This window comes from Castor canadensis, chromosome 7, assembly GCF_047511655.1.
Source record: "Castor canadensis chromosome 7, mCasCan1.hap1v2, whole genome shotgun sequence".
NCBI classification, from domain to species: Eukaryota; Metazoa; Chordata; class Mammalia; order Rodentia; family Castoridae; genus Castor; species Castor canadensis.
The window spans coordinates 155,131,776-155,147,558 of record NC_133392.1 but is presented as its reverse complement, the minus strand read 5'-3'; the positions used below and the strand labels follow the sequence as shown (position 1 = coordinate 155,147,558).

Below are 15,783 nucleotides of genomic sequence, written 5' to 3'. Positions count from 1 at the left end.
TCAAATGCACCTTGGGGCAAGGAAGGCAGGTTACTTAGGCAAGGCCACCACATGTGCTATGCAGGCTGTCTACAGCATAATTCTAGGGGCCCTCGTGGGAGTCACTGTGGATTTGGGTATTTATAATGACAATTCAGCAGATGGCAGCAACATGTCTTAAGGAGCAGGCTCCTTTTCTGAATTTACACATTGGCACCACACGGGTCAGTGTGCTGCTGACCAAGGTGACTGTTTGGGAGGCAGAGTGCACAGCATGTCCATCAGGGACCAGAGGGCAGCACATGGCCATCACATGGAAAGAAACTTCTCCCTATGATGGGAATGCTGGGTGTTAGGATGAATTGGACTTGTTAGTGCACCAGGGCAATCCCTACTAATAAAACAGGGAAGTACAAAATACAACTCTATTAACATTGACTCTCTAGCCTTAGCCAAGACACCCTGGCTTCTCTATCTGGCAGGATGAAGAGTTTGCTGAAGGGTTTTTCATTTTCCTCAATGGAAGCTTGAAAGAGGTGGAATAACTTGCTCAACTTTAGAGATAAGGAAAGAGATGATGGCCAGATCCCTTCAGTTTGAGTCAAGGATTCTTATCTGTAGATCTCTTATCAACTTAAGGCCTTTGAATGCCAGAGGAAAGAGCAAAACTAGATGATTCCCCATAAATAAAAACATCAAAAACTACGCTGGCATCTAACATGTTCTCCGTGTATTCTACCTGGGAAAAGCTAGAACTCAAGTGAGGAAGGCCTATTCTTTACCTCCTGCACCTGAGAACACAATGCTGCATGGAAAGGGCGTAAGCACTGAGGAACTGAGATGGAGCATGCTTGCTCTCCATGTAAATGGAGTGGAAGGTGAAATTGTAAGAGAGATGCTTACTTATGGGCAAAGTCTTTAGGGGGCAGGGCTGCTCGGATAATGTCCAGCACGCGAGGCAAGTAGACCTTAAACTCGGACCTCACAGCCACTGAAAGTAGCCCTAGGGCCTGGAACGCTGCTGTCCGTTCCTTCTCCTTCTTGACACAGCTGAGGACATGGTTCATGGTATCTTGGAGGTACTGGGTATCTGAGCACAGAAAAGACAAAGTGCATGGCTCAAGGTCAGAATTGGTATCCAAAATCGGAGTTCCTATATGGCACTTAAGTTTAAGAATAAATTAAGAAGACCTGTTGGAAAGATGTTAAGAATTTAGAGGAAGGGTGGTGGAGTGGCTCAAGTGGCAGAGCACCTGCCTAGCAAGAGTGAGGCCCTGAGTTCAAATCCCAGTGCCATACACACAAAACAATTTGGAGGACATCTGATGCTTGATAATCACTCCTATCACTCCTCAGGCATATCTTTCAGAAATACTAGAAATGTTTTTCCCTTTAATTAAAAAAAAAAAAAGGAGAAAAGAGGGGTCGCCAAAATAGTATCACACAATTATCTCTACTAGTGCTATTGAGGGAAAAATTACTTGCTCTTGTTTAAAAACAAAGAGATCTAAACTATTTTATATTATAATGAATATTGAATACTATTTACAAAAATTAACAGGCTATTCCATTCATCTTAGGCTTGGAAATTACTTTGTTATTACCTAGAAATTTTTATTCTAATAATATTTAATACAGTAAGATTTAGCCTATAATTTGGAAAGCCACATGTGTATTTTCATTAAGTTTACATAAGCCAGTATGCAAGGGTAGGTGATTCTTGTGCAATTTAAGCAGAAGTGTTATTTCTCCTCTGAGGGCTGGAATTTCTTGACTCTTGCCTCCCTTGTTTCTTCTCTCCCACTGGCTGGCCTTGAGTCTGTGCCCTATGAGCACTTATGACAGCAGAGAAGACCACACATCCATTAGGAAAGCAGGGATGTGAGGGCTACTGCAATCACACTTAGACCTTGAACCACACTCCCGAACAGCACATATACAAGTTGAAAACAGGCAGACCAAGTTGACATAACCCTAAATTCAAACTGAACCAGCAAGGGAACTAGCCCCTACATATAGAAGCAGCATTTCAGCAGGAAACGAGCTTAGTCGAGTGTGATTTTCCATATTTAGCACATTAAGAGATTAGAAATCTGACATTGAAAACATTCTAACTTGGTCTTAGGGTGAATATTGTTTCAAAAAACTTATTTTTACCGTTCTTTTTATGTTCCCCAAACTTATACCAGCAGGAATTTCAAGTAATGACTTCCCAACTGTGAGCTTTAAACAAGTGGCACCTTGTTTAAAATGCACACCTAAGGTATGCATTTATGGGGGCTGCCCACACTGAATTTCACTATGTTATTTTATTATTTAATAAAACAACAAACCTACATTAAAGAATAACCCAGGGGCCCTCTGAGTCTTTGTATCCTGCTGGTAGGCAGCCTTCTAAACATACCAGGGTAACTGCTTCTACAACGTGCCAGACTTTGATCAAATTTGGCTTAGTTATTAGTTTCTTTTGAACTACAGACTTTCAATCCCAGATCATTCGTAGCTCTATTGATCAGGGGCATGTCTGGTCATTAAGAAACAGAAGAGCTGCTGGGTGCCAGGCAGGAAGAATGGAAAACTGAAAAAATTATGGTAGATTTCATTCTATCCTTTCTCTCTGGTTCAGTAATTTTATGTGACTAAATCGTCTTGTCCTTATCCAACACGTTCTACTTCTTACACACAGCTTGCTTAACACCTCATCAGCTAGACTTCTCCTGTGACTTTATCTGGGCTGGTGATGTGAACTGAATCTATACTGGGAATGGCAGCTGCTGAGGGTCAGACTGCTTTTCCCTTATGCTCCTGACTCTTCTTTGGTCCACTGCTAAGCACAGGCAATGTGCACCCCAGTAAAGTAGAAAGAGATATTGAGATGAGGTCTCACTCTCACCAACTAGGAGGCATTGTAAGGATGTTAAGTATGAATAGCAATTGAGTATTATTATATTATATACCTCCGCCTTATTTCCAAAATGATCTGAAGTAGCTCAGGAGGTAGTAGTAATGTAATAATGGTTTCATTTGTTGAGACTTAATCTGTGCTGAATACTACAAAAGATACTTAGGCACTCATGCTGTTCATCTTGGGAGGCAAGGATTGTTATTCTATCTGTACAAGTCAGGAAATAGAAATGCAGGAGGGTGAAAGAACTCGTCCAAAACCTCAGTTTAAGGACTCATACCAGGTCTGATGCTAAAGCTTTTCTAAAGTGGCGAGCTATACTGGAAGAACAGAACACTTCCAGCTAGAGGAATCCATGGTGGCTTCATTAAAAAGCCATTATCTGAGCTGAGCCACCAGATCCCATAGGCAGAGATTCACAATGCCCACTTGGGACAGGGCAGGAATATGGGAACTCACCATCTACCACTGGTGCAATCTACCTCTGAACATCCAGTCATTCCTTCCTGTGAGTGGTGAGGCAGTTTAGTGCAGGAAGATCACGTGGGTTTGAATTCAGGGCCTCATGCTTACTAGGCAGGTACCCTATCACTTGAGCCACCCCCCCCCCACCTCCTTTGACCTCTTTTGAGTCCATTCATGAACTTGTTGACTTCCACACATGAGAAAATCCTTGGCCTAGAACTGCCCTTCTGCCTACACATTCTGATTGTTCCCGTCTCAAAAGAAAACTGGACATGTGGCAAAGAAACCACAGACTAGCCCTCATGTTGACACTGCTTCCCACAAGCAGACATATTTTCTATAATCACTTCTTCTCTATTTAATTATCTTTAGGTGGGTAACGATGTCTTCTATGGACATCCTCACCTGTGAAGGCAGAAGGTCGGAATGCAGCCAAGCGGGGCAACAAATTAAGGATTGTCATTTGGATCAGCGAGTTCTTGCTATTCCTGCATTTCAGCACCCACTGGCACACCTGAAAGAGGAAGGATAAAGGGTTGGCAGAGAGAAGGGAGACATGGACCTTGGAAAAAGAGGAAGAGGGCCTCTTGCCATTTACCTGATCAAATTTCTCTTCCATCAAGTCTCTGCAACACCGGCTTTCCACCAGGGTGGACTTAGCTGGGCTGGGGGAAGCCCCAAATCCCATGAGGCCTTGGTGAGAACTGTACCCCAGCAGCCCCACCAAGGCATTTGACTGCTGGGGCTGTACAGCCTGGAAACTGGTGAAGGGGGTAATGTGACGAGGCTTCGTCCCAAAGCCCATGAGATCTTTGCAGTACTTGTCGTGCACAAGCTGCTGCTGTGTGATTTCTTCCATTTCTTCTCTCAGACGCTATACACATGCAGGGGAAGGGGGAAAAAAAAATGAGGCTTTCAACCTGGCCACTATGGAGCCTGGAAATGCAACTATAGTGGAGAGCAGCAACTCTTCATCTTCAGGATTACCACTTCCCCAGAGCCTTCCAGGGGATCTGATTTTGTTCTAATGCAGACAGAAGCGCACCACCAATGGAACAATGAAGAAGCCACAGAGAGCTGACTGCCCAGACCTCCAACCTCCAAGTAGTTCCTGACAGGTTTGGGGTGATTTGCAGAGCTGAGATTACAGAAATGAAACCTCTTGCAAAGGCATGGGCAGTCCCAAGCCAGCATTCTCTTAAGGATATTCTGATCCCTTTCTTTTCCCCTGAAACTTTGATATAAACTCAGGCAAGTCATTTTCCTAGAATCCTAGTCCATAAGAGGTATGGACTAAGCTGACCAAGAACACTCATCTATCCATTTTAAAAGGCTTGCTTAACAACTCATCCTTCAAATTTTCAAGTTGAGAAAAATATAAAACAATTTCCCAAACTTCCAAAGTTTTCTCGACACACATATTTTCCTTGTTCAGAAAATCATGTCCACTATGCTTATCAAGGTTCACTGATGGCTCCGACACTACTATATCCAATGGCAAATTTTCAGTCCTCATCTCCTATGACTTATTTGCAGCATTTGATTCAACTGCTATTTTTTCAAGACCCTTTCTTCACTTAGCTTCTTGGACCCCATTCTCTCCATGCTCTCCTCCTCCTCCCTGGCTGCTCCTTCTTACTCTCACTCAGTTCCTCTTCATCTCCTGACCTCAGGTTCATAAATCCCATTTCTTCTCCCAACTTCACTAGCTCTTTTGTGGTTCCTGTGTAACTTCATGACTAAAAATAGCATCTATATGCTAATGACTCTCAAATTTGTTTCTCTTGCCCAGGTCTTTCCCAGAATTACTCATTATCTCATGCAACAGGCATCTAGAGCTTAACCTGTTTAAAAGCAAACTCCTGACCTTCTCCCCTTTTGGCTCCCCCAGTCTCAGCCTTCCTATCTCAGTATGTGACAACTCCAGTTGACTTTTTTTCTCTCCGTCCATCTCAATATATCAGCGAATTCCAAGTTCAGAATCCAGCTCTTTCTTACACCTCCACAGTTCCCACTGGGATCTGAAGTTAGCCCCTGCTAACTGAAAATTCCCTCTTAACAGGATTTTGGGCTTCAGCCTTTGGTCCTCCGACAATCCATTCTCAACAGAGGCTCGAGTGAACCTTTCAAAACAGAAGTCAGATATCACTGATTAAAGCCCAGTAATAGCCCCTCATTGCACACACAAAGTCTATTCAGTGGCCCCCGAGACCCTACATGATGTGTTCCCACCTGCCCTAGGTATCTTTGTCTCTGTCTCTCACTACCTCTCATGATCACTCTGCTCAGTCACAAAGGCATTCTGCCTCCACAGGCAATAGCATGCTCCTGCCTTGAGACTTTTTGGAATCTCTTTCTAATCACTGGTGTGGCTTTCTGCTTCCTCCTTCATCACTGGGCTTGATCACCTATCTGAGCATTTTTTACTCTGCTTCTCTAACCTACTGGTCTCCAATGCACTCACCACCATATCACTTATCACAGTACATTTCTACTTATTTGGGACTGTCTCCCTGCTAGAACTTAAATCTGTTTTATTTACTGTTGCATTATTCTAGCTCTTAGGGTACAATGTTGTTGGCACACACTTGCTCAACTAACAACTGCTGAACATGTGAACAAATCACAAAATGATAATTCTTATGTTTGAGAAGACTCCTTATAATTCACAAAGAGTCATCATGACAACTATTTCATTTAACCTTAAGTGTTAGGTGATAGCGTTCTGTTTTACTGGGTGGAAACAAAGATCCCAGAGCTGCCTGGACTACAGTGGAAAGCACCATGTCAAACTCAGGTAGGGAAATCTCTGAATGCTACCATTTATAGAATGCCCACCAGCTATTCAGGTGCTGTACTGAGTACTTCATATATATTGAGAAACCTCACACGAGCCCAGTGAGGTGGGTAAGAGCCCTGTTGAAAGTGAGCAAAATGAGGCTAAAGGGTTAGAGTCATTTGCTTGAGTCACACAGTATACAGAGGAGTGGGGACTTAAGCCAGAGGCCTTCTACTGCTACGTGTGCTGCCTCCACAATCAGGGCACAGTCACTGCCAAACAACTACTGTGTTAATCCAGGCAGAAAGCCCTAAGATGAGATTCCATATCAACAGATTCTCACAGGAAGTCACACAGATGGAGTTCTACCTCCCAAATATATTCTGTACCCTACCTTCTCCATATCTGGTTGCTACATCTGTCAAAGTCACCACTGTGCTGGAGTTTCCCATGCAACCAAGAGAATATCTAACCAAAGGCCCTGGTTGCTGCTCTAAGCCCCATCACCAAGCATGTGCCATGGCCACACTTCCCATGGGTTGCTCCTAGTCAACAACAGACCTAAGCCTGTTCCTGGTCGACAGCTGACTTTGGCTTGAAGACCCCACAGTGATTGTGCACATAGACAAGGAGGCTCCCATCCAATGCTTCTTCCCTCTCTGGCTCACTCACGGTCAGATGTGCAGTGTTGACTCAGCCCTGCTCCAGGTCTCTCAGACTACTTCCCTAATGAAATCCTTGTGCTTTTAAACCCATCTTCTTAAGCTAACTATCTGGTTTCATTCCTACATACTTGTTCCTACAAGCAGTCAGTAGTTGTGAGAAATGCATGACACTACATCATTCCCTTGTGTGCACATCTCCAATGTTTGCCCCTGAAGTTAAAATAGAAGTCAATGTTTACCAGGAACCATGAGGCCAATTAATTTTCTTTTGGTGGTACTGGGGTTTGAACTCAGGGCCTCATGCCTAATTTGGGTCTTTGCTCTCCTCTCTGACTCTACCTGCCCCCCTCTCCTTTGCTCACGGTGCACCTGCTATACTTCCCTTCTTTGACTCATCAGTGTGTCAAACCCTTTACTGCCTCAAAGCTTCTACTGGAACACAGTCCACCAGCCAGCTGCAAGGTGGCTCCTAAAGGAGTAGATCCCACCCCAATGGCACCACCTCAGGGAGGGCCTTCCCTGACACTCCACTCACCTCTACCCCACTATCCCCAACCCTATTTCGGTTTTACTTTTTCATAGGACTTGTTGCTGTCTGGATTATCTTGCTTGTCTGTTTGTTTCTCCTACAGTAAACTGTCAACTTCATGAGAAAAAGGACTTATCTTGAAGGCTCACAGAATGGTCACAAGAACCTGGATTCCCTGGATACTGCTTCTCACCTCACCCTCCATGCTGCTGATTCGGACCAGCTCATTGAGGATTAGCAATGCTCCATGGATCCGATCATCACGATTCATGCCCTTCTCTTTGGCCAAGGTCTCATCAAACCCTTTCTCTGCTTCTTCAAATGTGTGCTATGTAGAAAACAGAATGCCTGGATTATACAGTGTCCAAAGTCAGAAAGAACACAGTCCCAGCCCATGTGTCCGGAGGTCTGAGGCATTACAATGTCTACTTGGTGCCTTGTGCCAGCATCATCCACAATACTGACTTACAAAGCTCCGTTATCTAATTTAGCTTCAACTCTCACAAGAAGTACTATTTTCTTTCTTTCTTTTTTTTTTTTTTATTATTCATACGTGCATACAAGGCTTGGGTCATTTCTCCCCCCTGCCCCCACCCCCTCCCTTACCACCCACTCCGCCCCCTCCCTCTCCCCAAGAAGTACTATTTTCATTCCTATTTAACAGATAAGTAAAACAGCCTCAAGGAATGCTGGGATAGTGGCATACACCTGTAATTCCAGCTGCTCTAGAGGCCGAAGCAAGAGGATCTCAAGTTCAAAGTCAGCCTGGGCTGCAAAGCAAGACCACGTCTCAAAACAACAAAATCTCAAAGATACTAAGTAACATATCCAAGGTTACACAGCCAAGACAAGAGTAGAACTAAGGTCTCCCAATCCCACATCCTTTTGTGACATGGGCCTCACTAGGAGGTTCCCTTGGCAGCAGCCATCAGCACAGGACTCAGGACACTGGAGCAGGGGACAGGCACTTCCCAAATTAACACCATTCCCCATATTTTAACATCTCTACAAGATGTCTTCTAGTTCTACTTTATTTTTGCAGAGCTGGGAATGGAACCCAGGGTCTTGCCTACGATAGGCAAGTGCTCTACCACTGAGCTACAGCCAGCCCTCTTCTAATTATTCATAGGAAGGCAATGAATTACAGTTTTGGGTTTTTCTGGGGGGTGGTGGTACTTGGATTTGAACTCAGGGCTTCACACTTGCAAGGCAGGGGCTCTACTGCTCAAGTCATGTCTCCAGCCCTGAATCACAGTTTAAATGACATACTTTCATAAAACAGTGTGGCTATCAATGGATCTTTGCTTTAATGAAATGCAATAGTGACAACTGAGTCACGGCATAAAAAAATTACTGAGGGCCCAAACAAATGTGATACTTGCTCTGTGGCCAGGTGCCTGCTGCTGCCCGTCAGGCCAGGTGATTCTTCAGGTCAATGTGCTGTGCTAGTGGCTAGAATGGCACCAACTCCTTACCCTGTACCACTGAGGTTTCTGCATCTCCTTTGGCTCCCGCTGAGTGGTGAGAATCAGACAGGCACGGAGGGCGGCTACAGCCCCCTCCCGGATGGCTTGCTTAGGATCCCACACAGCCACAAATATGTTGTCAAAGAAGGGCTGCACTTGCTGGAAGAAGAAGGTGGGGACGCTGATAGCCAGCTCACGGAGAACCAGGACCTGGGAGAGGAGGGCAAACTGAGAATTCTTTTGTATCAGGAGTTTTGTGAGCCTTACTCTTCCAGCTAAGTCAGACAGAGGAGGCAAAGTGAGTCTGATCAATATCTCAGGGCTCCTTACTCTAGATTGTTAACAAACACAGAATGCTTGCAATGCTTAGACACTGCTCTGGAAAGCAAGTGTGTTTGATGGTTTCTAGACCACTATACTGACAGCCTAGAGCTGTGCCAGAAATATAGCACATATTCAATAAATACCTATTTAATGAATAAACGTACTTAACGTTTAATCTTGCTTTATTTTCATTTCACAGAGGAATAAACTAAGGGGCAGCCAAGAGAACCAGTGTCCACACTCATGCTCCTTCCTTGTGTGCTGCCTTCTGAATGGAAAGCTGACTGCGTATGATGCTTCCAATTCCCTCTACACGCACTCCCCAGGTCCACTCTCACGAACTGACCTGTCCATCTCACAGCCTGGAACCCTGGCCCAACAAAACCCAGCTTTTTCGGGGATAGTCTCGGATGGAAGCAAAGGGACTCCCATCATGCACTACCACTCCCCAAACCTGGCTGTGCTTCTCCCTGCAGGCACTCACAGCTGCATGTCTCCGGCCCTCGTTGCGGTCAGCACCCAGCCATTCCAGGGCTCGCTTCACCTCAAATTCCACATACTCAGCAGTGAAAGTGTCCCCTGCCATAGCTAGGCGGCCAATGGCCTTGGAGGCCATTTCCATGACAACTGGGTCATTGGAGGGGAGAAGGTTCCGAAGATAGTTGGCAAATCTGCCAATTCGGGTAGCATTCCCGCCTTCCACTCCTATGAGGCTGGCTGGTAAAGAGAAAAGGGCAAAATGTGATGATTCAGCATGCGCTAGCCAGGAATGTAAGGGGACTTGAGCTTGGGCTACTGAGTGATACCTTTATTTTATTTTCAGCACATGTCTAAATTGTAAGGATATAGACAATTTGTTCTTATGTTTGTGCCAGAACTACTTATATAAAACAAAATGATCTCATTTTAATATGTAAAATTTGTTTTCCCAAGAAAGGAAGGAAAAACTGAGACTTAACAGTAATTAACAGGATTTATTACCAGTTGAAAATGACCTGCCTTTTATTACCCAATTCTACTTTCCCATTTGTGAGCTTCACTATGCTAGACCCTGCTCTATAGCAAAACCAGAGGCTGAAAAAAGGCAACATGGGATAGTGGAAAAAAAAACTGGCTTCTAGTCTCAGCTCTGGTAAACTGTTTGGCCCTAGTAGGATCACTTAATGATTCTAAGAGTCAGTTTCAACTTCTAAAAATACCTGTTTTGCCTTTATCCCAGGACTGCTGTTAGAATTAAGACCTACATAAGGGTACTGAAAGTGACAGGACTTAAAAGTTTTTTAAACAGAGATGAACTAAACATTTAATTCATCAAGTAAGTAGCCGTGCAGTAGGGACAAAAGTGAGTGGTCTTTCATTCCTAGTTACTATTGTTACCAGAGACTATTCTTACCGATGGCCAAGATGCCACCTTTCCTCTCATTGGCATCTGAGCTGGAAACCAATTCAAAAATGTGATGGTTCAGCTGGTCATAGAAGCGAGTAGACTCCTCTTGACTCATCTGCAAAGGAAGATGCACTCAGATCAATTTCTAGTGTCTCCCTAATGGTGATGCCAGAGGTGGGCTAACCTTAAGATTAGGAACTGAGAGGTAGTTCAAACCTAAGAAGACAAAAGCTACTGCCCATTTCCATCCTTTAACAGTGTAACACAGCTGAGTCTGTGATTCATCTGTTTATTTAACACTACCTACTGAGCCTCTACTCTGTAGAAGACAACATCCTATCCTAGATTTTCCTTAGCACTAGGGGCACAAGGATGAACAGGCCACTGTCTCTGACATCAAGTATAGTCTCTGTTTAGAAAAGTCCAGGCCATCAACTCTCCAATCCAATGGTCATCATCAGAAAGAAACAACTGAATGGCTAGTAGTTGGTAGGTGAAAAAGAAAAATAGTAAGAGACACAGCTGAATCTATGTTCACTCCTAAAATATGACCACGAACACGAGAAATGCCATGGAAATGTGGCAGATGTTCCTGCTGCAAAGGAACCTGCATGCTCTTTGGACAGGAGAAGCCAGGTGCCTTCCTAAAATGAAAATTCTCACTCAGCTGTCAAAAGGAATCTACATTTAGCCCAAACATCCCTCAAGGATGGGCCCCAAATCACAAAGGTCTAACCTCACGCAGCTCCATGGTGACATAGTGCTGGAGCTCCTTGGCAGCTTTGGCCCTGGTCTCCTCACTCCGGCTCTTCAAGCCACTGGCAAACTGCTGCAGAACGCTCACGTTGCTAGATGTGGCAGCGGCAGCCGCGGCGGTGGGCCCAGTTCCAAGCATCTTGCCCTGAGGTTCTTAGAGAGAAGCTTCCTTCAATATTCCAGATGAGCAGTGGTGACATGTTTACTTACAGCCCTAGCTCCTCAACACAAGTCTCCACCCAGCTCATGTCAGGCAGGGTATTCTAAAAAGGTTGGGAGCTCTCACTGAGAAACTCAGAGAGCTCAGACTCATTCAATGATGACTATTATTTAAAAGAGGCAGTGTACAAGAGAGGGTCAGACTGTGGGCTGTGAAGCTGGACTACCTGTTTTTAAATCCCGTTCCACAGTTATCCACCTGGAGGAACACATTTTAAATTCTTTATTTTCCTCAATTATAATCATAGTATCTTAACTCATGGGTTGAGGTGAAAATTAAGTGAGTTAGTTAATACACATTAGAAAGTGTTCACATTGACGTCAGAATCATCCTTCCCTGCCTCCCAACACTTAGGAGGCAGAGGCAGGCAAAGTGGAGTTTGAGGCCAGCCAGGGCTAAGTAATAAGACCCTGTCTCAAAAACAACCAAAAAGCAACAACAAAAATGTGTTAAAGGATATAGTGGTGCACATGTAGACCCAGCTATGTAGAAGACTGAGGCAGGAGGGAGCCCAGGGGCTGGAGAACAACCAGGGCCATAAAGCAAGACCCATTAAAAGTAAATAACAACAACAACAACACACACCCATACACACAGAGCCACAAACACCTGTTTTAAACAGTGCTGGACAAACAGTGAGTTCTTAAAACCATTGCTTGCTATTATTATAACTACCATATACATGACATAGTGCCGAGTACCAGAGGTGGGGAGGGAGGGAGAGAATCAAAAATGATTAGGACTGCCCCTTTCCTCAGAGTTCAAACTAAGAGGAAGACTAATTACTATTCTACAGCAGCACTCAACATAGCACAAGCCACAAATGTAATTTTAAATTTGCTAGTAGCCATGTTTAAAAGGAGGAAAAAGAAATATGTGAAGTTAATATTTTTTATTTAATTCAATATATCCCAAAGGCCATTTCAATATTATCAATACAAAACTGTATTTTCTGTCCTTTTTTTTGGTATCAAGTCTCCAAACTCTAGCATGCATGTTATACTCATAGCAATCTGTAAGTTGGACAGCTCACATTCAAGCACCCAGAGCCACATGTGGCTGGCTGCTCTTTATTGTATTGGGCAGGACAGTTCTACAGAATACTAGGATAGGCAGCCCTCTGTATCCACGGGCTCCAAATCTGTGGATTCAACCAATCTCAGATAGAAAATATGTACTGACCATCTATACAGACTTTTTTCTTGTCATTATTTGCTAAACAATACAGTATAACAACTGTTTACATTGAATATGGTATTGTAAGTAATCTAGAGGTGATTTAAAGTATTCAGAAGGATGTACATAAATTACACGGAAGTACTGAGCCATTTTACATAAAGGACTTGAGCATCCACAGGTTTTGGTGTCCTAGGAGGGGAGTTATGGTACAAATCCGGCACAGGTACCAAGTGTGAGCTAGAAGAAACCAATTAGTTCCTAAGACCATTCTTTTTGTAAATTCAATGAATTTACAAATAATCTGCCAATCCCAATACAGAGGCTAGAAAAGCCCCTAGTCCACACTGCTATGACAGTAACATGGATCTGTCTTAAGGACGGCCAAATAATCTTAGAAAACCAATTGATTTTCAATTGATCTGAAATCTTTGAATCAACTCATTCAAAGAATTTCCATGCCCAGGGAATCCTTTTAGGGTCCACAGCCCACAAGCCGTCTGCTACAGGCTCAATTCAGTGGAACTCTTGGAAGTCAGATATCCTCAGGGTCTTGGTGATGGCTTACGGAAGTTAAAGTCGGACGGCTGACACAAGGGATGGGGGCGTGGGAGAGGCAGAGACGACAAACGCAAAGGATGGAAGCGAGCCCCGCTCAGGGGCCTGGGTCCCGGAGAGGTCTCCAGGGTGGAGTACAAGGGGCTGACACTGAAGCTGCTGGTCCCTAAGGCACGCTCCATCATTGGTAGGTGGCTCAGAAGGGGCGATTGTGAAGGGAAAGGAGATCCAAAGGCGCCAGGGCAGTACCGGAGCCGATAAGCTGGCCTTCCGGGCGCCTGGTACGCTCGGGGGGCTGAAGGACTCTGAGGGTGCTGGGGAGGTGGGTGTCGCCTCGCGGAGTGCGGGTAAAGGGCTCAGGCGGTGCCCGGGTCGTGTGCCGGTACCGAGGAGACTCCACGTTCCAGACCGGCGGCTTTCCCGGGGGCCCCCCACCACGGACCATGCTGGTCGAGAGTCTGAACATTCCGTCGCCTTGGAGGGGTCGGTGCCAGGCCCCAGACTCACCGCGCGGCTTCGGCCAAGGCCTCAGCTGCCGCCGCCAACCCCGATACCGCCGTTTCAGGCCCCTAGCCCCACCACCCGCCTTCCTCGCTGTCCTCTAAAGCCGGGCGGGAGGGAGGACAGGGTCCAAGACCTCATGACCAATAGACAGCGTTAAAACCAAGATGGACAGGAACACAGACCAATAGTAATGAAGGAGAAGGGAATCTTTGGGACCCGGCTTCTCCAGTGGGCGGGGACTGTTCAAATAGACAAACCACGCGGCCAGTAGCAGGTGAAAGAAGGCTTGGCTCCGCTTGGGAGAACCAATCTGTCGTGAGTTGACTTCAGTCACTTCCACGCACACATCCGGTGCATCGCTACTGTGAGTCCCCTCTGCCTCGGGGCGGTGGCCATGTGGGGTCCGCTGTCTAGGTACCGCGGGATGGGACCCAGAGCGCCGGGTGACCGCGCTCGCGGTGATTCAGAGAACAGGGTGTGAGTCACCCCGGAGCCCTGGAATACTGTACTGCAGCAGAAGACGCGCAGTCTTGGGGCTAGCTGGATTTAGGGTCCGTGCTTTCTCTTGTAAAGTTTAATATGCATTTGAAAGTGTTTTTATTAGATGTTCTCACTTTCCAAAGGTATCTAGCTCACGAGATCATCCTCAAGAAAACGTCAAGAGCTACTTGTAAATAAAAAACTTCAAAGCAACACTATTTTTATAAGTTCTTTCAAGCTGGGCGCCGGTGGCTCACGTCTGTAACCCTAGCTGCTCAGGAGGGAGCGATCAGGAGGATCGCGGTTCGAAGCCAGCCCGGGCAATTAGTGCAAGCGACCCTATCTCAAAAAAACCCATCACAAAAAACGGCTGGTGAAGTAGCTCGAGGTGAAGGCCCTGAGTTCAAGCCCCAGTACCGCAAAAAAAAAAAACTTTCAAAAAATCAAAAGCAAAATAGAATTTGGTTACATTTTTTTCAAGCATTGAAAATTCCTAAATATGTCGCCTTAGGAATCTGATTGAATGATATATGCATTTTAATGTACCTATTAATGATGCTGTAGAGGACTTTGCTAAGAAGGAAAAGGTTCTCAATTTGCTCAAAATATACAAGTTTAAAATTTTAAAGTAAAAGAACAAAAACAATTTTTACAATAACTTTGTGTAATGCAACCCTTTTAAAAACATTTATGCTTCTTGTTTTTTATTTGTTTTTGGAGGCAGAGCGGTACTGGGGGTCTGAACAGGGCCTCAGGCTTGCTAGGCTGGTGCTCCACCACCTGAGCTGTCCCTAGCCTATACCTGACTGAGTGTGTAAAGTTGGGGAAATACCAACGAAGATGCAATGAGAATTGAGGAAGACACACTTTTTCTTTAGTGTGTCTAAACAATTCAAAAATCAGTAGCAAAAATGGAATTTGATTATATATTTTGTTACAGTATGTTGCTTGTATAATAAAAATAAGTTTTGAAGAAATAAAAGTCTGCAAAAGGTCTAAACGGCCAAATCTCAGAGATTTTGGTAATATTCTGTGGTTAATAAAGACATTTTGGCAGGTGTTTCAATATTTATCAATAGTACTTTAGGATTATACTCCTTTTCATTGCCTTTGTGAAATAATTGTCCCTTGAAATTCCACATTTTCACTGTTTTATATATATATGTATATATATTTTTTGGTGGTACTGGAGTTTGAACTCAGGGCTTCACACTTGTTAAGCAGGTGCTCTACTGCTTGAGCCACACCTCTAGTCCATATTGCTCTAGTTATTTTGGAGATGGGGTCTAGAGAACTAAATAGTCCTGGCTGGCCCTGAATCTTGATCCTCATGATCTCAGCCCCCAACTAGCTAGGATTACAGGCATGAGCCATTGGCACCCAGCTAATATCTGTATCTTTTTTTTTTTTTTTCGTTACCGGGGTTTGAACTCAGGGCCTTCACCTTGAGCCACTATTTTTATGACTTTTTTTTTTTTTTTTTCAAAATAAGGTCTTGTGAACTATTTGCCCGGGCTGGCTCCAACTGTGATCCTCCTGATCTCTTCTTCCGAAGTAACTCGGATTACAGACATGAGCATCCGACTCCCA

General features: G+C 44.6%; 1 protein-coding gene across 2 annotated transcripts in view; it reads right to left on the bottom strand.

Annotated features, from left to right (window-relative positions):
• The window catches only part of Mtor (mechanistic target of rapamycin kinase), a 123,938-nt gene extending 110,085 nt beyond the window's left edge, over window positions 1–13,853 (bottom strand). Inside the window, exons 1-9 of one of the 2 annotated variants that reach the window (XM_020168600.2) lie at window positions 13,717–13,853; window positions 11,236–11,408; window positions 10,506–10,614; window positions 9,597–9,829; window positions 8,798–8,998; window positions 7,516–7,650; window positions 3,948–4,223; window positions 3,755–3,863; window positions 883–1,069 (exon numbers count right to left, since the gene is read on the bottom strand). In XM_020168600.2, coding sequence (XP_020024189.2) covers window positions 883–1,069; window positions 3,755–3,863; window positions 3,948–4,223; window positions 7,516–7,650; window positions 8,798–8,998; window positions 9,597–9,829; window positions 10,506–10,614; window positions 11,236–11,394 — 1,409 coding nt within the window. In that variant the 5' untranslated portion in view covers window positions 11,395–11,408; window positions 13,717–13,853. The remainder of the gene's footprint in view (window positions 1–882; window positions 1,070–3,754; window positions 3,864–3,947; window positions 4,224–7,515; window positions 7,651–8,797; window positions 8,999–9,596; window positions 9,830–10,505; window positions 10,615–11,235; window positions 11,409–13,716) is intronic. The other variant, XM_074081357.1, reaches the window with a different exon arrangement.
• Window positions 13,854–15,783: the final 1,930 nt, after the last annotated feature.